At 48.1% G+C, this 21,050-nt stretch overlaps 1 protein-coding gene across 1 annotated transcript; it reads left to right on the forward strand.

The window, feature by feature from the left end:
- Window positions 1-23: 23 nt before the first annotated feature.
- CNOT6L (CCR4-NOT transcription complex subunit 6 like) lies at window positions 24-20,850 on the forward strand. Its single transcript, XM_036381601.2, has 12 exons — window positions 24-192; window positions 12,927-13,048; window positions 13,158-13,344; window positions 13,715-13,800; window positions 14,139-14,228; window positions 15,007-15,075; window positions 15,322-15,479; window positions 15,849-16,003; window positions 16,260-16,411; window positions 17,131-17,355; window positions 17,803-18,005; window positions 18,112-20,850. The coding sequence occupies exons 2-12, from the start codon at window positions 12,937-12,939 to the stop codon at window positions 18,322-18,324; spliced, it is 1,650 nt and encodes a 549-aa protein (XP_036237494.1). The 5' UTR covers window positions 24-192; window positions 12,927-12,936; the 3' UTR covers window positions 18,325-20,850.
- The last annotated feature ends 200 nt before the right edge of the window (window positions 20,851-21,050 follow it).

Below are 21,050 nucleotides of genomic sequence, written 5' to 3' on the forward strand. Positions count from 1 at the left end.
CGCCCCCGTCTCCTCCGCCCTGCGCGGCCCGGCCGCCGCTCCTCCTCCTCTCCTTCCTCCTCCTCGCCTCCGCCGCTGCCGCCCGGGCCCCGCGGCTCCGTCCCCGCTGCCCGCGGGCCGCCGCCCGCATGTCGTGTGCGCCCGCCCCGCCGCGCCGCCGCCGGCCCCGCCGCCCCGCCGCGCCGCATGCAGGTGAGAGCGGGCGGGAGCGGCCCCGCCGCCATGTCGGGCCCCGCTGGCAGCGGCGCGGCCAGGCCGCGGGTGCGGGGGGTGCGGGCGCAGCCCCCGCCGCGGGGAGATGGCGATCGGCACCGCCGAGCAGCCCCGGAGGCCGCGGCCGCGCTGCGGCCGGAGCCGGAGCTGCCCGAGGGGATGCCGCGGTCGCCTCGGAGCCGCGGGGGGCGGCCGTGGGGAGAGCCGTACTCGTGGGGCCGATTCCCGGCACGGGGGGACGGATCCCGGCCGTGGGGTGAGCCGTGGCCCTGGGGCAAATCCCGGTCGTGGGGTGAAGCCGGGCCCCGGTGTGAACCCTGGCCGTGAGGTGAGCCCCAGCCGTGGGACGAACCCCAGCCGTGGGGCAGATCCCGGCCGTGGGATGAGCCCCAGCCACGGGGTAAACCCCGGCCATGGGGTGAGCCCCAGCTATGGGGTGAATCCCGGCCATGGGGTGAGCCCCAGCTATGGGGTGAATCCCAGCCTGGAGGTGAACCTCAGCCCCGGGACTAATCCCAGCCATGAGGAGACCGGGGCTGGAGGGTGGTGCGTGGCCGTGGAGCGAATCCCGGCCACGGGGCCAAGGCTTGGCCCCAATCCCCACCACGTGCCGTGATGGCATCTCGGCCTGGCACTGTGGGTGACCGCCAGCGTGTTTGGGGTGACGGTGTCTTTGGGGTGAGGGTACTTTAGGGCTTAGGGTGTTTTGGGGAGATGCTGGTCTCGCCACCTTTTCCCCGTGGTCCGCAGCAGTTCCGTGGGAGGAGGAGGGTGACAGGAGTGTCACCTGCAGTAAAACCTGGGCTGCCAGCCCAGGCGTGGTGCTCGCAAATGAAAGCACGCACTTGAACGTTCGGTTCCAGTCTGGGGCTCCCTTGTTAAACTGAAGTGCTCCTGCTCAATGTGGTGGTGGAGGGCTCTGTTGCTCCCAGCCATGCCACATTTTATCTGACCTTCTGGAAATCTTTAGACCAGTGGCTTTTATCAGGCCCTTTTGGAAACTTTGAATTGGCTGAGTATTTGTTTTGGGGAGGTACAACTTCTCCTGAGTTGCCGTGCTGATAAAGATTTTACACGGCCTTGGTTAAGCAGGGAATTTTTTACAATTAAAATGTGACGCTCCCCCACAAAACTCAGAGCTAACCCAGAGGGGCAAACACCCACCCAGGAGTTGTTCATGGTGTGTAGACATGGCTGATAATGAAAATTATGGCAACGTGCTTATTTTTAAAAAGAAAAAAAAAATTGCACGTTATTCCTCACAACCCAGGGAATTCCTAGAATCATTGTATCATCCTGTATCCCGGTTTGGAGGGCCAGAGAGCTCTGGTGAAGGCAGAGCACGGCCTGCCAGGGATTTCATTTCTGTGAAAAACGGGGAAATGGTCCTGCCACACTCCCTGTCCCGGAGGGCAGCATCCATGGACATGGCTGTGGTGCCTCCCAGCAGATCCAGGCTGGCAGGACACTGAATTTTGCTTTGTGCCACAGCCTGACCTGGTGTCCTGAATGGAGCCCTGCTCCCTGCCCACCAAGGGAGGTGTTTCCAGCCTGACTGCAGAATTTGGCTCTGGAGCAGATGGATAGCGTGCACTGCTGGCACCTCACTGCTCCGTGCTCTGGAACAGTGATCCAACCTGCAGGATCGTGTCAAACACAACACAACTTGTGTTTGAGCTCCAGCCCAGACACCAAATCTCCTCCCGAGGTGACTGGAGGTGACTCCAAAAGCCCCATTGCAGTGTGCCTGTAGGATTTCACAGAGCAGTGGAAATTCTGCAGTGCTCTGCTGTCTGCTAAACAAACCCTGCTAAACACTTTCAGTTTTCTTCCCTTCTTACTATTAAAAGCGGGGGCTGCTCTGAGTGCTGAAGTACAGCACGATTTAATTTATTCCGTTTTATCTCTTCCTACAGGGACTCTTTCTCCTTTCATTTGTGCATTTAACTGAAGGACAAAACTCAGTGTAAGCAGCCCATAGGTGTTCCTGTGCAAAGTTTAGTTTTGTGGCACCCTTGGAGGGCCAGTCCCTAATGTGTCAGGTCTGAGACTCCCCACCAGCAGCCTTCTGGACAAACTCACCCTGGCTGCAGCATGGAGAAGGCAGAACTTTGCAGTGGCTGTGGAGTTTCCCACCCAGCAGGACGAGCTCCTGCTGGCACAGCTCTGTGTGTGCCGTGCCGGAGTGTGACCCGTGACTGCCAGAGCTGTGCCAGCAGCAGCCCAGCTGCAGGAGGAGCATAGTTATCTGCACAAGTGCACTCTCACTGATAGAGCTTGTTTGCCTTGCCTCGAGGGTGCTTCTCCCCAGCCCTGGGAGCACTGCTCCTTCCAGGGATGGAGCTGCTCTGGCATGGATCTGCCTGCCTAGGAAGGAAAGAGAAATGGAAGGCTGCTCCAGGTGTATTTACCATCCTCTTCCCATCCAGAATCTGTAGGAGCCCCATCACATTTGCAGTGGGAACTCTCTTATTGGCTGTTCTCTTTCCATGGGATAAAACTTCCATTCCGTGGGAGAAACTAGGAGCATTTTGTTTTTTCCCATTAACAGCCGTGGTTTTGACCAAGTTTAGCTTTCACACCAGTCCGGGGAGAAAAAAAGCCAGAAAGCAATCCCAAGGTATGTGTGTGGACTCTATTAGGAGAATGAAAAAGCACCAGTGGAGAAAAATTAATTAATTTCCACACTGGGTAAGCCTCTACTTAATTTAAATCTAAACCACCAAGAATTAAAACTTAGAGTTAGGTAGATCACAGCAGCCACTGGCTTTTTTGTTTGAGCCAATGTGCACATATGGAGGGATGTGTTTCTTCTTATTAAAACCCTCCCCAAGGTTTTAGGTGATAAAATTATCCATCAGTAACTTGCATAATTTCCAGGCAAACTTTCTTGAATCACCCCCAAAAATTCTGCTTTTATCAGCTCTAATCTGCTGGACACTTGTGGGTTACTTGGGCTTAAAAGGGGAGATAAATCCAAATAAGTGCTTACTTTTTACTTGCTTACTGTTTAGTGGAAAGAGGTTTGGGGAGTGCCAAAAGGGCACTCGAGGCATGGGACTGTAACCTGATTTGCAGACTACTGAGAAAGCAAAAGTAACAGTGGAGCTTAGTTTTTTGGGAGCATAAGATGGCATTTGTGAAAACTTTAAAAAAATAAGTTAAAATATGTCTTAGGCATATTTAGATTCAGGAGGATTTGCTGCGGATTTTGTGCTTTAGAGCATTAAATGCTAAGCCTCTTGTAATATTTTTTTTTGTCCAGATTCTGTGGTTCTCTTGATGGCAGGCTGTAATCAAGGCTTGGGTGCTTGTTACAGCGACAGTGTGGTGTAATCTCACCTTCTGATTAATTCTTTGGGTTTCCAGTGATTTGTCTGTGCAGTTTCTCCATCTCACCTGTAATGATTTAAAAACAAAAAACAACAAAAAAAGGAGGTTTATTTATCAAGATCCCTAGGTGGTGACAATATTTCTGGAATTCTGCTGCTCTCCTTTCCTGTCTTTTGTGCACCTCGGGGCTGTCATCAAACTTCCCACTACAAGACCACCCCAAAAAGTTCAAATTAAAGTAAACTGAAGTGTCTGGCAGGAAAGGGCAAAAAGAACTTGACATGCGGAGGATTTTCTGGTCCCATTTGTGCCTTCAGATCTCGGGGCTGGATGAGGAGAGCACCGTGGAAGGCCTTTAGCTGAACTTGCTGACTGGCTCTGCTGGCAGCTCAGTAAATTCACAAAAGGGCTACGTGACACCCACCTCCAATGGCAAGGTGCTGAGCCCGACTGGGGGGCTGCTATTTGGGAGAAAATTCCTCTCTCCAAGTTGAAAAGGAGAAAAAAAAAATCTACACTCCGCCCAAAACAAAAACCAAACTGAAGTTACTCTGAGTAAAAGGGAGCACTGGAAGAAAATCTTCCTGCAATCCTGTTTAGGAGAACAATTTTTGCAGTCTCTTGGACATCTCCTTACAGAGATGTAGCTTTAGGAGTGTTCAGCTGCCACCAGGAAGCAACTGGGCAGGTGGTCATGGCAAACAGAATTGAAGACAGGCAGAAGTGCTCTGTGTCCTGTCTTACGAGGAACACATTTTATCCCTTGGAGGGGGAGATGTTCAACCAGCACTTAGAAAAATGCTCCAGGACCAACAAAAAGCAGCTCCAAGCAATTGTAGCTCCAAGTCAGGTGCAGTGAGCCAGCACAGGGGTTTTGGGAGCTGTACCCACACCAGGGGAGAGAAGAGAAGCCCAGTGAGCTGTTGGGAGTAATTTAACTACAGTTTGTAGGTGGTGTGTGCTCACCCCTGCTCTGGCATTTCCTGAGGGCAGTCATTAGTGCTGTTTAGGACTGCACAGCACCATTTATGCTCAGCATTCACCTGGGTGGGGTGTGCTGTCTTCCCTATTCTGCTTGCCTGGCTGGGGAGGAGCTTGGTAGTTTTTCTGAGAAAGATAGAAAAAATGTGAATAAAAGGGCTGTGAGACGCCAAATGCAGATTTGCAGGCTATGAAGGCTGGGGTGTAAGTGCATGTTCTAAATTAAAATTTTCCCTTTAGCAGGAGTTTGGTTTTGGGTTCCCCCACTTGCAGCTGGAGGGTTGGGAAATTTCAGACATGAAGAGACAAATCCTTCAGAACACCCTGCCACCATCCCTGTTGATTTGAATTTGGATTATTCCTTACACCCTAAACAAAGCATAAAGAGAAACCTCTTGTGCCCCCAGCCAGAAGCAGCAGGAATTTTTATGGAGGCAGCTCTTGTCCCGTGGGCCTTTCCCCTTCCCAGGTTCTGCACCCACCTGTACTCTGCAGAGGCTGTGTTGGGAACAGGAATGCAAAGCAAAGCTCCTTGATCCTGGCCCTTCCACAATCAGCTCTCCAGGTCAACAGCTCTCCACACTGCTGCTTCCAATGGCCTGGAAGTGAAGGCCCAATTAAACATTTTACATGATTTTTTAAAGGCAGAAAAAGTTCCTGGGCTGAGGCAGCTCGTCAGGCTGCAGGAGAGGGAGGAATGTTTAGCCTTGTGTTGCTGCAGAGGCAGCCTCCTCCTTGCTCTGGTGTCAAACACATTTTTTTTAAGTTCATCAGATTCCAGGAGTACAAAAGAAAGTACAAAACCCATAAGCTTTTGGTCAAGCTGTTAATAATAATCAGGATTTGTGGCTGGTGTTCAAGTTTGCTGTTTACCCTTTAGGGCAGCTCAATGAATTGCTTTTGGTGGTTTTCCCCTTGCTTTTCAGGAATGCTTCCATCTGAGTGAACATCTTTGTGCCTTCTAATCACAAATTAGTTTTGGTTTTTGTTTTTTTTTCCCTTCCTAAGAAATCAATCTAAAGGCACTTTCAAAAGGCTCTGGATTATGGACCATCTAAAGAGAGGGCTGAAGCCTTCCTTCTGCAGATTTGTAGCTCTTTTTTCTCCATAGGATGCTCCCAGGAAAACTGAGAAAAGGGGAAAGCAGAAAGCATACTTTGTATACTTTGCTGGGTATCCCCATCCTGTGTGAGATCACAAGGGGGGTGTATGAGACCAAAAAAAAGTCCTTTATCCTGAGTCAGCCTCGACATGTGGAGAATATCCTTTGCTCTTCCTGCTTCCCCTATAGCTCAAAATTCAATTTCTACTTCTTGTGTTGCATTAATTTACAACTGGCCCTGGCAGTGGGAAGGAGCTAGCACAGGATGAACGGCTGCCCAGGCAAAATTCCCACTTGTGAACGCCTTTCCTTGAATCCCTTTTTGTTCTGGAAGGTTAAGAAAGCAAAAGGAAAGCAGGGCCAGATGACTTCTCACATACCAGAACATTCCCAGGTGCCAGGAAGAGCTGGGCTTACCTTTTTTTTTCCTCCATCCAAGTCACATCTTGCCACTGGGAACAGGTCAGTCTCCAGGGACATGTTTGTACCTGTGCAAGGAGCCTCTTCCCCCTCCTCCTCCTCAGTCTGGAGCAAAAGACAGGGAAGCAGTGGAGTGCACCAGAGAACTAGGAATGTTTGGAGTGCATGAGAGAAGCACATCTATGGGGTATTTTGAGACCTGTGGACAGACCAGGAGGTTTGAGACTAGGTGTTTTTCTGCCTGCTCTAGGAACCCCCAGGTGCTTCCTGTGCAGGTAAAGGGGGAATAATTCAGTTTTAAGTCATTGGCCATTTATTTCATGGCAGCTGCAGGTCTGAACAAAACAACCCTGGACGTGGGGAGATGATCATAACTCACAAGTATTTTCTGCCTGGAAAATTACCTGCTTGAAAACCTCAGGCTGTCAACAAGGCTCCAGCATTCCTGAATCCTTACCTGCCTCCTGACCTACCCACTGTGTCTGTGCTCTTCCTTTACTCTCCACTTCTGTACAGCAGGGGAGGTAGCACCAGGCCTTGGACTGCATTTGTCTTCTTCAGCTTCCTTTCAGAGAGCTCTGTAATTAACCTCTCACCTGCCAGTATGTTAAGAAATGCCAGAAAACCAACCTGTTTGAAAAACTACAGCGAAACTTGCCAAAGGTATTCCCTGGCTTTAGGTGAAATCCCTTAATATGGCTGAACAGAGCCCACACAAGCTGAGGAGCAGGTTACCCAGGGAAGCTGTGCCTGCCCCTGGATCCCTGGCAGTGCCCAAGACCAGGCTGGACAGGGCCTGGAGCAGCCTGGGACAGTGGAAGGTGTCCCTGCCCATGGCAGAGGTGGAACTGGATGAGCTTAAAGGTCCCTTCCAACCCAAACCAGTGTGGGATTCTGGTTGGAAGTTTAAGTTGGAAATGCTCATGGGAAAGACTGGGATAATCAGATACAGAAGCACTATCTTTCAATATTCAAATAATATGCTTTGTTCAGGCTGTTAGGCAAACTTTTTTAAAAAATGCAAAGTACATTTAAACACACCCTCTGGAGAAGAGGGTTTATTCCTATAAACTGGGGGGGGTGGGGGTTTAACAGATCCCTTCTCTCTTCTCTGAGCATACAAGCCCAGCTACTCTGAGCACTGTGCAGCATCCTGGGGCCTGTTCAGTCTGAAAAGGCTCATTTATTGTGCCAGTGATTGCAAAACAGTTTCCACTATCAGTGTGTGCTTTTTCCTTTGGCTTTTTTTTCCCTTTTTCTGCTCCTTCCTTTTAAAATCTTGAGCTTTGACTCATCCAGACTTACCTGTGGTTTAACAAGGCAAGCCTTGTAACCCTAAAGCTGTTTGAATTGAGTTTTTTTGGTGGCACATTTTCTTTGGATTGTTGAGGGAGAGTAACTGAAGTGTTGCTGGGCTTTGCTTATTTTGTGGAAGTGCTGGTAGTCTCCCACTGAAAAGGGAAGATGACACCTTGGCCGTGGAAATAATGTCATTCCTTTTCTCCTAGCGCAAACTTTGCTTTGAAGGATGAAAGGGTATTGATGATTCCAGCTGTATTTTAAGCTTGGTTCATTGAGAAGACCTCAGTGTGCATGGATTCATAATTCCTGTGGAGTTTTGCTCAAAACCCAGGTCAATAGCTGACTCCTCTCCAGGTATTGATCCTGAGGAGTTGAGTGAGGCACAGTGCTGGCTCTCAGCACAGCCTGAGCAGGCTCTGTATCATTTTGAGTGACTGCATGGGTGTCAGATCAGCCTTGTCAGTAGAGCAGCCTTCCCCTCCTGGCTCAGAGGGACACTGGCACACCAGGCACTGCCAGCTCACTGTGCTCGTGCTCTTTGGGGTTTTCTGTCTCCCCAGTCCCAGGAAAACCTCCTGCTTTGAGCTGCAGCCATCCTTGGCTGCTTCTCTGCCATGCCCACAGCCCAGGATGGTGTTTTGTCTTGATCCAGCACTGGCTTCTTCCTTCCCCAGACTCCTGGTGACTTCAGCTCCTAATCCTTTAAGCCACTCTGTCCTGGATCTCATTAGAAGCCCGGCACTCCCCAGGGGATGGAGCAACATTGCAAATGGGTCATTTCTCTGAAACAGTGCAAGATAGTTGTGTAAATAAACAAGCACACTGCTTAAAGCAGCCCTTTGGGGGCTTCTGATGACATTTATTTACAGGCTGGCTGCTGGGAACACTTCTTGCCCTACAGTGGCCCCTTGCATGCATTTCTGGTAAGCAGAGCCTTATTTTGGGGAGCAGCCTGCCCTGTGCTTGCTCCAAGAGCTGCTCTGGAAGCACCAAGTGTAAAAGGCACCTGCAGATCTGATGTGTGTTCAAGGAGTTGTCATGCACACCCTGAGAGTAACAGGCTGCTTCCAACAGGGAGGAACTGTTCCTTTGGAGGGAGGACTGACTCTTAACCAAGCACAGCAATAAAAAGCAGCTGTGTAATGCTGTGTAGGATTTCCATGCAGTAAATAGTTCAGCTAGTCCTGTAAGTGGGGGTGTGACATGGAGGAAAAGGAAGGGTGGAAACCTGGATGTGCTTGTGTTACCTGTGATTTAAGAAAAGACTGCTTCATTTAGAGGAGATGAGGGGAATAACTAGTGGGTGTATGTCAGTGGGACAATTAGCATTTCCATCAAGTGAGTGCCAGTTGGCTCTGGAATTAATCAAATACGGCTTGTTCCCTCCCTTCCCACTCCTCCCCTTGGCTTTTGCTGTTTGCTTCTATGACTTGTCTGTGCTTCTCTGGGCTCAGAGGGATAACCTGGGAACCCCCTAGGACCTCAGCACCACTAAATTTACTGCCAGCTGCAGGTTCCTGCTTACCTCTTACCTTTCCCTAGTCTCAACTTGAATTTCCTTGTGCTCTGTGTCACATTTCCTTCAGGGATTCTTTCAGATCTCCTCAAACATGTTTTTTTTTAATTGTTTGGGTTTTTACAATTAAAAAAACATGATGAGGCATTTACATTTGATTCCCTGCTAATCTCTATCCCCAGTCAGGGTATTTGGATTAAGGAGCTGGAAAGACACGGTACCTAGGAGGGCAGACTCAGGGTGCTCTTTGAATTCCTGGGAGAGGCAGTGTACACAGAGATGGTTGGACACAGTCCTGCAGGAAAGCACCATGACAAAAGCTCAGATCCACACCAAAGACCATGAGAATTCCCCATTCTCCCATATTTTCTTGCTGATTTATACACACTAGGTGCTGTATATAGGGATATAGCAAATAGTTTACCTTAAGCTGACACATCTGTACATACCCCAGTATTGGCAGGTCTCTTTGAATCCCCTTCCCATACCCTTGAACAATCACCTGGTTTTCCTGCCCCAGAGAGGAGGAAATCCAGTTTTTGTGTTTGTGGTATTGGCTGTGCTTCTCTTCTCCTTGGGGAGGCCAAAATGGGGAGACTTTGGTCACACTCCCCTAAAAGCAGAGCAGTGCAGACAAGCAGCCTTTGCAGCCACTCAGGCCTGATTCCCAAGCACAAAAATGGCCATGGGGATGAAGAGATCCAAAGGGTGCTGTTCCCAGCTTCCAGCCCAGCTGCCCAGCCTTGGACAATGTGTGTGTACACACGTGCATGCCTGCCAGCCGACAGCGTGGCTCATTGCTGGGAGGGATCAGCAGATGGGAGGGCATGGACACTCAGCTGTGCTCACAGGAAGGAAGAGCCACTCAGGCCTGCCTGCTGGATTGCTTCCAAAATGCTTTGGCAGCTTGACTCACCCATGTACAGAGGCTGGGGGAAAAAGGAAGGAGTCACAAAGGATGTCACTGGGCTGCAGGTGAGGGTGGAGCTGTGCCCAGCATCCATGAACACAGGGCTGCAGCAGGAGGCAGGCACAGCTCTTTCTCCACTTGCCTCCTCTCTTAGGCACTGAGGTATCAAACAACTTGAACAAAACACCTTATGGGCACTGTAATTTAACAAATGCATCTTCTGCACCCTTTGGGGAAGGGACTGTGTGTCTGAAACCCAGAAGTTCCTGTTGTTTGCTGCCCAATAAACATTTCTTCATATTAAAGCCTCTGCTGCAACCCAGTAACTCAGCCTTTGCTCTCTGACACTCCTCACACCTTCAGTAGTGTTCCAGTACTCATTTCTTTTCTCCAGACATTAAATGATAGTCATTTGCATGCCTGCCTCATACATACATTAAAAAACAGCCCAGCAAATAAAACAGCATAAAACCCCAAAAGTCCAAGGAAAAGGCAGGCACAGACCTACTGGTGGGAACACAGTACCTGCCCCTGGCCCTTTTTATATCCACCTCAGAGAGCAGCTTAGGCTCACCCAGGACCACACTTAGGGTTGCAACTGAATAATCTTGCTCTGCCAGTCCCCTCTGGGTTTTTTTGGACCCACAGAGTTCCATTAGGAACCCCCAGAGTTTATAAATATTGTTCTTACTAATGCACTGATGTCCTCATCTCCAGGTTTTCTGTAATTTACACAAAATGAGGAAGAGATTCTGTGTTTAATTTACACAAAATCGGGGCTGGATCAGTAGCAGAGAGCAAGTTTTAGTAGCTTCAGAAGTTTTCCAAGGGGAGCCTTTAGGAGAAAGGCCTGCCAAAATTTGCACTGATGCACATTGGATTTTGGAGTTAACAGATCCAGGGAACTCAGTGCAGCTCCCTGAAGACTGAGCAAAACCAGGTTGGGATTTCTGGATATTGTTTCAGTTCCAGGACAAGCAGAGTGGGAGATAGGAATGGCAGGAGTTGGGCAGAATCCATTTTTTGCCTAAGAACAAAATTACACATGGTGACTTTCAAGTCTTGCTCAATGTTGCTGTGATGAAGAAGGAGGAGAAAAAAGTGCATTTGATTTAGGTTTGTTTTCCCCTTTCTGTAACTGTGGCAATGACACTGCTGCCTGTTTGACTCACCACGATTTCAAAGCAATATTCAAGTGACTAACAGCTGAAAAATGTGATGTCCTTTGCCTCCCAGCTCAGGGCTCACTCCTCTGCAGGCCCCTGATGGCCACACATCGCTCTGCAATGGCAGAGCACTTCTGTATTTCAGCATCATTTCTTTGGGTGCCCTGCCAGGGAGCACTCCTGGAGCTTTCAGATGGTGTCAGTAGGCATCTCTGGGCTGGTGTGGATGGGCAGGGGGTGGCTCAGGTGGTGGTCTCAGCACCATGGTTTTAAGGACTTCATCACAGAGCACTCACCCAAATCCTGGGTTTGGACAGCAAAGTTTTCCGTGTCTTGGGTCCAGGTGCCGTAGAGATACAGATCAGTTTGAGATCTGACAGATGAAGCAGCAAGGGCAGGTGGAATAGGGCTCTTGTGGCTGCGAGGAGTCTGTTTGAGTGCTCCCCACTTTCACACCAGCAGTTGGAGAGCAAAGATAAATCCAGCAAAATGCAAGCACCAGAGATTTGGCATCCCAAAGCGCAGCCTGCTCATGTGGGGGGGTGAAAGGCTGTTGTGATTTTGGGGTTCTGGAGCAAAGATAGAAGGATTCCAGGTGTAATCCCTTGTGCTTAAGTAACTGGTTCCCTTCATGGCCCCGTGCCAGGCAGTGTGAGCACAGAATCCTCTTATCCCATAGCTCTGCTGGCCGTGTGACTTCACCTGGACATCACAGGGGGCTATAAATAGATGTGGGGCTCACATATGACCCTGCAGTTCCCTTGGGCCCTGGTCAGGGAAGGAAGCAGCAGCCCTGTAAGTGAGACCCTTGGCAGGGGACAGCCCTGCCAGCTCCTGCCCCGTGCCAGAACACTGGTCTGGCTGTCAGCATCAGCTGGAGAACACTGCAGGACTTGAACCCCAGAGAGGAAAAGTGGCATCTTGGGTTAGCTGGACTTGTTGAACAGAATCCTCAGCTTGTTACCTCAGATTCAAGTTGGAGCTGTTTGAAGAGCTTCACAGCTACTGCAGCTGGCTGGAGGAGAGTCTGTATGAGGGAAGAGCTGCATCCTCTGGAGCAGCTGCTTTGGAATTGTATGAAATCAAGGCTCGTGGATTTTGTGTGTCTCGGGAGGAAAAGGTCAGCCAACAGCAAACTGGTGTTTTTAAATCACACACAGAGTCCTGCTCAGCACAACAGCGTAGGGAGGCATAGAATAAAACCTCTCCCTGTGTCCCCTGGCAAGTGGATGGTTCTTAAATGGGACATCAGAGCTCCTGTCTGACAGTCAGGACAGTTGGATGAATTTGGCGTGCCCAGGCTCTTCCTTAGGCTTCTGATATTCACATTTTGCACTGGGCTGGAGCCCTTTGTGCCCCAGAACAGCTAAATGAGAGCTTTACCTGAGGTCTTTTTGTGGCTCCTGGGCCATTAGGAATACAAAGGTCTTCACTGGTCCCGAGGATGAAAAAGCACAGAACACAAAAGCTGGAGAGTTAATGGGAAAATTGAGCTAATTCCCCCTCAGACTGCAATTTCGAGCAGTGAACTAGAGTGCAGTGCAGTGGAGAAGTGGGACTTTGTAAGCTGAAGTTAAGAGCCTTCCCTTCAATCCTTGGTTCCCTGTGGAAGCTACAGGAGGGAGCAATCCAGGAACAGCAGAATGCTTCTGATCTTGTCTGCAGGCTCTGCACACAGCAAAAAACTCTGTGGGTTATGGGGGATAAACTGGGAAACCCAGCAGGTGACTGCAGAAACCCCAACTTCCTAGGATGAAATGCTCTTCTCCATCCTGGAATTCTGCCCAGGTGTGAGCACTGCTTGGCAGCCCCACGGTTATTGTGCATAAACTCTGGTATTTACTATTGCTATTGGTAAACTGGTATAAACTCTGGTATTGTGCATAAACCCTGTGGTGTTGCAGGCTATCCTGGGAAAGGTCAGCTCATGGCAGGACAGAAAGGAAGGAATGCTGTGCAGTAACAGTTGTGATGGTGTTTCAGACTAACAGGGATGCCAAAGGAAAAATATGATCCTCCAGATCCTCGCAGAATTTACACCATCATGTCGGCGGAAGAGGTGGCCAACGGGAAGAAGTCGCACTGGGCTGAACTAGAGATCTCGGGTGAGTTGGTTGGGGTTTAAATTCCAGCACAGCTGGTGCCCAGGCCACTCCAGATCCAGAGGGGGTCCAGACTGAAGAGGTGTTTAAGCTCTTTGCTTTGCTCTTCCAGGGAGAGTGCGGAGCTTAAGCACATCGCTGTGGTCGCTGACACACCTGACTGCTCTGCACCTCAATGACAACAACCTTACTCGCATTCCACCTGATATTGCCAAGCTTCACAATCTGGTTTACCTGGATCTGTCATCCAACAAACTCAGAAGTTTACCAGCAGAACTAGGAAACATGGTGTCTCTCAGGTGAGGGGAATTATTCTGGTTCACTTCCCAGCAAATCTCTGGTGTGGGATTGGGACCGAGAGTTTCAGTTTGTTTCCTGTGCCTGTTATTTCATATAATCCTGAAAAACTCCAGGCTAGTGCAGAGCTTTGGTTCTAATAATTACTTTTGGGTTCACTGATTGTTGATATGTGACTGTTTCCATCCCTGGTTGCATCTTGGGCTTTGTGGCTTTTCCCCCCCAATGAATCTTTGACATGGGAAGATTGGCATATCTTTCCATAATAAAATTCAGGGTGAAAAGTGTTCTCTTTGAGGACGAGCAGTGTACAGCACTTAGGAGTTTGTTTTGCAGTAATCCTCACCCAGAGTGTTTTTGCATTTGCTGCAGGGAATTGCTTTTAAATAACAATCTGTTACGGGTTTTGCCTTATGAACTTGGACGGCTCTTCCAGCTGCAAACCCTGGGTTTGAAAGGTAAGCTCTTCCCAATTCGATATTCCTACGAGTTCTTGGGAATCCTGAGGGGGGCTGGCCTCAAAACCTTCCTCTGTTACCTCAAGGTTTTCTTACAGGTTATTTTAAGCATTAAGTTGGTAGCAAAAATGACCAGGGAGTTGGGAGGACAATGCTCCTCTTTCTTAATGCTGCTAAACTTCCTTAGGAGCTCATTTCAAATCTGCAGTCAGGGAAATAAACCCTTCAACCTGCTGAGTTAATTTGTCTGTTCTCATTCTGGGAGATTTTCTTTGGGTGGAAAGCCTCAAGAAAGGCAGGCAGCTGATCCCCCTGCTGTTGTTTTGTGCTGTTGACAGGCAATCCTTTATCCCAAGATATTCTCAGCCTCTACCAGGATCCAGACGGAACCCGAAAGCTACTGAACTACATGCTTGACAATCTAGCAGGTACAGCCCGAGGGATCTGGTGCAAAAAGGATTTAAAAGTAGCATTTGCTGTTAAAACAAGACTCTGAACCACTGCAGGGAGACTATTCCTTCCCTGACACAGTGTTTTTGTCAGGTGGCTCCAGTCATATCCCAAAACACACCCTCATCCCCAGTGGAAGAGGCTGATTGTAGTGTCTAAGGGTCTCCTGTGTTACAGCCAAACGATGTCTCTGTTCTGTTTGAAACCCTTCAATTACCAGCCAAGGGCAAAGTCTGCCTTGCTGAAGCCATTTTGGTTCTCCCCACCAGAAATAATCATTTGAATGCAAGCAGAATGTCAAATTTAGCCCAAGAAACATGGAAGCCATTAAGAACATGTACCTGACCTGAGTCCTGCTTTGTGGTTCTGTAACTGAGCCTTCTGCTTTGCCACTTGATGTCTCCCAGGTTCAGGCACTGCAGGAATGATGGATGCAGGGCAAGGTTCTTGGAGAAGGGATGGCTGAACCATGCCAGAATTTACCCTCCTTCTTCAGCAGATTATTCAATGTGCAGGAGCATTTCGGTGGTGCTTCTAAATCTGAGAAGAAGAGACAGAAATAGTCACCAATCTTACAAATGACATTTTTTCTCTTACTAGAGCTACTCATTTAAATGATTTTTTGATTTTTGCCTCCCCTGAAGACTCAGGGAGTTGGGGATGCAAAACACATTATTGTTCAGTCATCACTTTGACTTAGGAACTGTAACTTACAAATAGAAACTCTGAATTAATCACTGGTTTAATTTTTTGCAGTTCACCCAGAGCAGCTGCCTCCAAGGCCATGGATTACTTTAAAAGAACGAGACCAAATTCTGCCCTCAGGTAAATCTGTGTTCACAAGGTGACACACTGGGAAACTTACCTTGGGCTTAATTTTCCTGGATCAGAGTGAAAACAGCAATTTGTTCATTTGTACTAGAAAAATTACCATATGGCTGTGCTGTAAATACCATTTTTGCCATTTGAATGGGATGCCGGGCATTTCTTTTCCACGTTGGGCTTTGTCCAAGCCAAAGAGACAATCTCCAGAGGCTGACAACGTTTCCTTTTCTCTCTCTCTCCTTGCAGCTTCATTTACAGTCATGTGTTACAATGTGTTGTGTGATAAATACGCCACCCGGCAGCTCTATGGCTACTGCCCGTCCTGGGCACTCAATTGGGAGTACAGGAAAAAGGGAATCATGGAAGAAATCGTCAACTGTGATGCAGACATCATCAGTCTTCAGGTAGTAAAACATAACTGCATTTTCCATCAGAAACAGCAAACATGAACCTCCACCTTTAGGATTAAATGTTCCCTTGGGAGCACCATAGTCACCTGCTCAATAGCAAATTCCAGGTCTTCCCAATGCAAGCTGTATATCCATATTCCAGTGTAAAACACACCAGGTGTGGTCTGCTGCTATCCAAAATACACCTCGCACTTTGCCTGTGGGAGGGATTCCAGGAAATGCAGGAATGCACATCCATTCCCAGCAGGCCATTGGTCTAGGAAGGGACATGGATTGTGCAGCTTTTCTGCCTGCAAGCCTGGGCAGTAACAAGGAAGGGTTTCCTTCACTTCTTTAGCCTGAGGTGTTTGTGTACAATTGCAGGAAGTAGAAACGGAGCAATACTTCACCCTTTTCCTGCCAGCCCTGAAAGAACGGGGATACGACGGATTCTTTTCTCCAAAGTCACGTGCCAAAATCATGTCGGAGCAGGAGAAAAAGCATGTGGATGGCTGCGCCATATTCTTCAAAACAGAAAAGTAAGGGGCAGCAGCAGCTTCCAAAATTCACACTTAAACCTCAGAACAGCTCCCAGTCATTAGGATGGAAGCTTCCCAAAGCCTGAGCCGCCTCTCAGAGTTTTCACTGCAAAAGAAAAATGCAGCTCTCAGGTTGTGTCCGGTGGTTTGGAAGAGAGGGAGCCTGTGGGAGCAGATAGGGATGGTTTTCAGATGGGGACACTGCCACAGGGACTGTGTCACAGTTGCTCACTGTGCTTCTCCCCTCCTTGCCCAGGTTCACTCTGGTGCAGAAGCACACGGTGGAGTTCAACCAGGTGGCCATGGCCAACTCGGAGGGCTCAGAAGCCATGTTGAACAGAGTGATGACCAAGGACAACATCGGGGTCGCCGTGGTGTTGGAGGTGCACAAGGAATTATTTGGAGCAAGTGAGTATGACTGTGGTGTCCTCACTGCTACTCAGCTCCAGAGACAGGCACGAGTTATTCCTAGGTAATCCATGCTGTTCCCATTGGTAGTGCAGCCAAACACAGCCCATGGGTGGCTCAGACAGGCAGAGATGACATGGTCTGTTGTGCTCACAGCAAGAGGCCCAGCATTTGCTTTTCTCCTTTCAGGCTTCTATCCCTGCTTACTTACTCTGTTACTTTCTGCTTGAGCAGCTCAGCTTTCCCAAGGTCACTGTGTTTACACACATTTGCTCTTACCAGTAGTTGGCAACAATGTTCAACTTCTATTTTCAACTCTCTTTTCCTCCCTTGGATTGACTCCTTCCACCCTCCCCAGTGATTAGATGTCAGTGCTAATGTACTGATGTGGAAGAGGGAGATTATCGGGTATCTTTTCCTCTCTTTTGATTGACTGACTGTCACATTTTCATTAATTTGATTAGATGCAGCAGACAATTCCAACACAGGTAGCTGCTTGGTCTCCATGGCTCTGTCATCCTGCTCTGTCTCCATGGCTGGGGTTTTCATGGCTTCAGAGGAGGCTGGAAGGAGCTCCCTGGGCTATTTACAGGCATTTCAGCAGGTTTAAGCAACAAAAACACACCCACCTGCTGCTGTGTCTGAGCCCTGAGGAGCTACACCCCGAGTATGAACAAGCAGGAACACAGAACCTCTCACTGCTAACATTGTTTGTCCAGGTATGAAATCGCTTCACGTGGACAAGCAGCTGCTCATTGTGGCCAATGCCCACATGCACTGGGACCCCGAATACTCAGATGTGAAACTCATCCAGACCATGATGTTCGTCTCAGAACTGAAAAACATCCTGGAGAAAGCCTCGAGCAGGCCCAGTAGCCCAACAGCAGATCCCAACTCTATCCCTCTGGTGCTGTGTGCGGATCTCAACTCACTGCCTGACTCAGGTAAGGCTGGCTTTTAGGCCTGACTTTTAACTTACCTTCTTAGAACGTTCAGGTCCGCTTTCTGCTCTGAAGGTGAGGGGGTTGTTTGCACTGCCCAGGGAAGGCATGGATGAACTGCTGCCTTTGGAAATCTGGCTGAAGAGACTGTGAGTCCTCCGACTGAGTCACCTGGTCTTCATGCTCAGCTAGACACTTCAGGAGAGCTGGCTGCACCTGCAAAAGTGTAGAAAGGCACAGTTAGATCTTAAATAAATCATTACATAAACACCCATGCCTGAAGCAGCAATAAGAAGTAGGAAAGTGAGTTCCTGATTAAAGCTTTCTAAGGAGAGGGGTTTAGGTTGCTTTGCTAACTCTGAACTCATGGTGCCTTGGTGGCCTTCTGGTTTTTAATATCCCAAAGCTGTCTTTCAAAGCAGCTCCCTAAACCCTTCCCCTTGCCCACAGGTGTAGTGGAATACCTGAGCAATGGCATCGTAGCTGACAACCACAAGGACTTCAAGGAGCTGCGTTACAACGAGTGTCTGATGAACTTCAGTGGCAACGGCAAGAACGGAGCCTCGGAGGGCAGGATCACGCACGGCTTCCAGCTCAAGAGCGCCTACGAGAACAACCTGATGCCTTACACCAATTACACTTTTGACTTCAAAGTAAGCCCCGATTCCCGCTCGGTTCCCTGACCTCGGCTGCCCCGGGGTTAACGAGGGTGGGCCCTGTCCTGCCCTCACCACGCTCTCTCCCTCCCTCTTTCCGCAGGGTGTGATTGACTACATTTTCTACTCCAACACTCACATGAACGTGCTGGGAGTGCTGGGCCCTTTGGACCCTCAGTGGCTGGTGGACAACAACATCACAGGGTGCCCGCACCCGCACATCCCCTCGGACCACTTCTCGCTGCTGACGCAGCTGGAGCTGCAGCCGCCGCTGCTGCCGCTGGTGAACGGCGTGCACCTGCCCTCCCGCAGGTAGTGAGTGCAGCTCCCACCCACCCCACGGACCTGTACACTTGTAAATCCCTCTAGATAGGAGTGAAGTATGGCCAACCTTCAGCTGCTTCTTCGAGCTCCTTTCTTTACGTGTTTGAGAAGAGATTTTTGCACATTTTGGTGCATATCGGTATCATTTGGCACTAGGGCTGGAACCAAAGTATTATTCCCCTTTCCAGGTTTTTAATTTAATTTTTGTTTGTGTTTTGTTTTTTTTTTATTTTACTTTAAACTGGCTTTTTCTTTTCAGTAGGAAGCTGCACTTCTAAATGGACAAAAGAGATGTAAAAAACTTGCATTTAACATATTTCAAGGTAATGCTTTTTTCCAGAACGTGGCAAATTGAGCCAACCTTTTAGGAGAAAGAAAAACAAAACTAGAGATGCTTGTATTGTAGGAAGAATGTTAGAAATACTGTTTGTTCCAATCCAAAATGGAGACTCAACTCTGCATCCAATATAAATTTTGCACATTAGCAAAGCACTTAATTACCTGACTATAAACAATTGGCAGCATGGCCCTGCCCCTCATCTCAGTACTATCAGAAAACCAAAGATAGCCAAGTATCTGTGATCAAATTCAAGCTCTGTATCCTCCTGGTTCCAATTTGTTTGGGAGCTGTTGTCAGTCAGGGCTGAAGTAAAAAGCTGCTGGTTCCTTCCCAAATGTTAATGCTCTTTGGATGTGTTGGAAATCCTTGTTTTCTTTCCTTTTAATGCTCTGGGTGGCCAGTTCAAAACCTTGTGCCTCAAGAGGCATTAAACATGATGCAATTTTCTGGAGAAAAAAAAAAAAAAAACAAAAAAAACCAAGTTGTTTGGCTGCTTAATGTTTAAAAAAAAAAGGCACAGTGATAGGAAAAGGTCGTGTCTGTGTTTTTAAGTTTTTCTTTATTCTGCTTTTTTGCTGCTACAAGATTTTCTTGAATTTCTATTTGAAACTTTTCATGCACTTTACTGTTTCTAGTCTCCAAATGTGATATTTTTAATAAATGAAAAGCATTTTCCATGATGTGAATGAAATTTTTAAGCAGATTGATAAGCCTATATTTATGTCTCATTCGTATACTTCAAAAAAAAGTCCAATTTGAATTGTGAAATTAGTTTTAAATACAAAAGAGCCATCTTCTGTCTTGCAAAACTGCCAAGTCAGGCTGTTCCTCTTTAATTAAACATTTCCTTTGTCATTTTATACACAAGAAATTTTCCATAGGGGGGAAAAAAAAATCAATTGGACTTAGAGGAGAAACTATTCCCTGACTCTGACTAGGAGCCAGGGAGGGGGTGGAGTGGGCCAGAAGGCAAAAATGGTTTCAGCAAAGTGACAACTCCCTTGGAAAAGTGCCTAAAAAATGGGGGTGTCATCTATGGCCTGGGATCAATTGGAAGCAATGGGAGCTGGGGGAAAGTCCTGCATAGCACTTGCTTTGTGCAGAACCAAAACTAAACAAAACAAAACAAAAACCAAAAAAAAAAAAAAACCCCACAAAAAAAAACCAAAACCAAACAAAAAGGGGGGAAAAAAATCCCTTTCCAGAGATGGATTTTCCTCTGGCTGCAGGTATCTCTGTTGGAATATACCTCAGCATTCCCTACCTGGCCATGGCACATGGATTGGAGAGCACTGGAAAGTAGAATAGCATGAAAAACTTAATTCTGTGGACATTACCTTTCTGTATTCAGCTGCTGTATGTTTTCTGGGGAGGGGGGGATGCTCTGGTCCCCCTGTTCCTCCAGGCACGGTGGTCCCAGCGTGAGCAGTGTTTCCTAACCATACTTCACTCCCAATATTTTTGGAGCTGTTTGTACAAAATGGAATTTCTGATTCGCCCGTGACTGTCTATGAACTGCAGAGGAGCCCATTTAGTAATAAAAATCCAAACCCAGCACCAATGTTTTGTAGTGTGGGGGTGGGAGAGGATGGGGATGGGAAAACCCAAACCTTGGCAAACGTTGTAAGCTGCTCCAGCTGGATTTCCCTTGGGTTTCTAGCCATGGAAGTGTTCCGTTGCACCAAGGCGTTCCACTGGATTTTCTCTGCTACACTTGCCTACGCTAGTCACACCGCATGGTTTTTAACACACAAAAATGGTTTTTTAACAGACATTGCACAAAAAAAACGAGTTTTGTTCATGTTTCAGTCAATGCATATGTTTGCCTGCCTCTCCTGTGTGGCTCCCTCCTGGTTTTCCCTTCCCAGCAGGAGCAGTGAGGGGATGGTGCTTTTTTTCCCAGCCTCGGTTCCCAGCATGTTGCAGGCAATACCTGGAAAAAAGGCTCCAAGCCCTTCCCTGCTGCTCACTGCCTCCATTTACTTCCCAAAACACAGTGCCTGGTGTCCACTCCCCAGCAACAGCACTGCCTAAAGCCAGCAGAGAAAACAAAATCCAACACCCTTCTACAAGCAACTTTTTAAAAAAATCTCAATCTGGTGAATCTGTCCGATTACGGGGGTTTGTGTGTGTATATATATACATATATATAAAAAAAAGAGAATTTTGTACAATGCAGCTGAATATTTCTGCTTCCTTCTTTCACTGCAAGGAGATTGAGCCTTACACAAGTTTGGTCACACACACTTCCTCACCCTTTGGTGTTCCAAGGTGACCCAGATCCCAAGAGAACCTGGTGGGAACCACTCACATATTAATTCTCTCTGCCAAGCATCAGCCAAGAATTCACTTCAATTAGAAATAATTTTAGGTGGAGA

The sequence above is a fragment of the Molothrus ater genome, chromosome 4 (genome assembly GCF_012460135.2).
Source record: "Molothrus ater isolate BHLD 08-10-18 breed brown headed cowbird chromosome 4, BPBGC_Mater_1.1, whole genome shotgun sequence".
Classification (NCBI taxonomy): Eukaryota; Metazoa; Chordata; class Aves; order Passeriformes; family Icteridae; genus Molothrus; species Molothrus ater.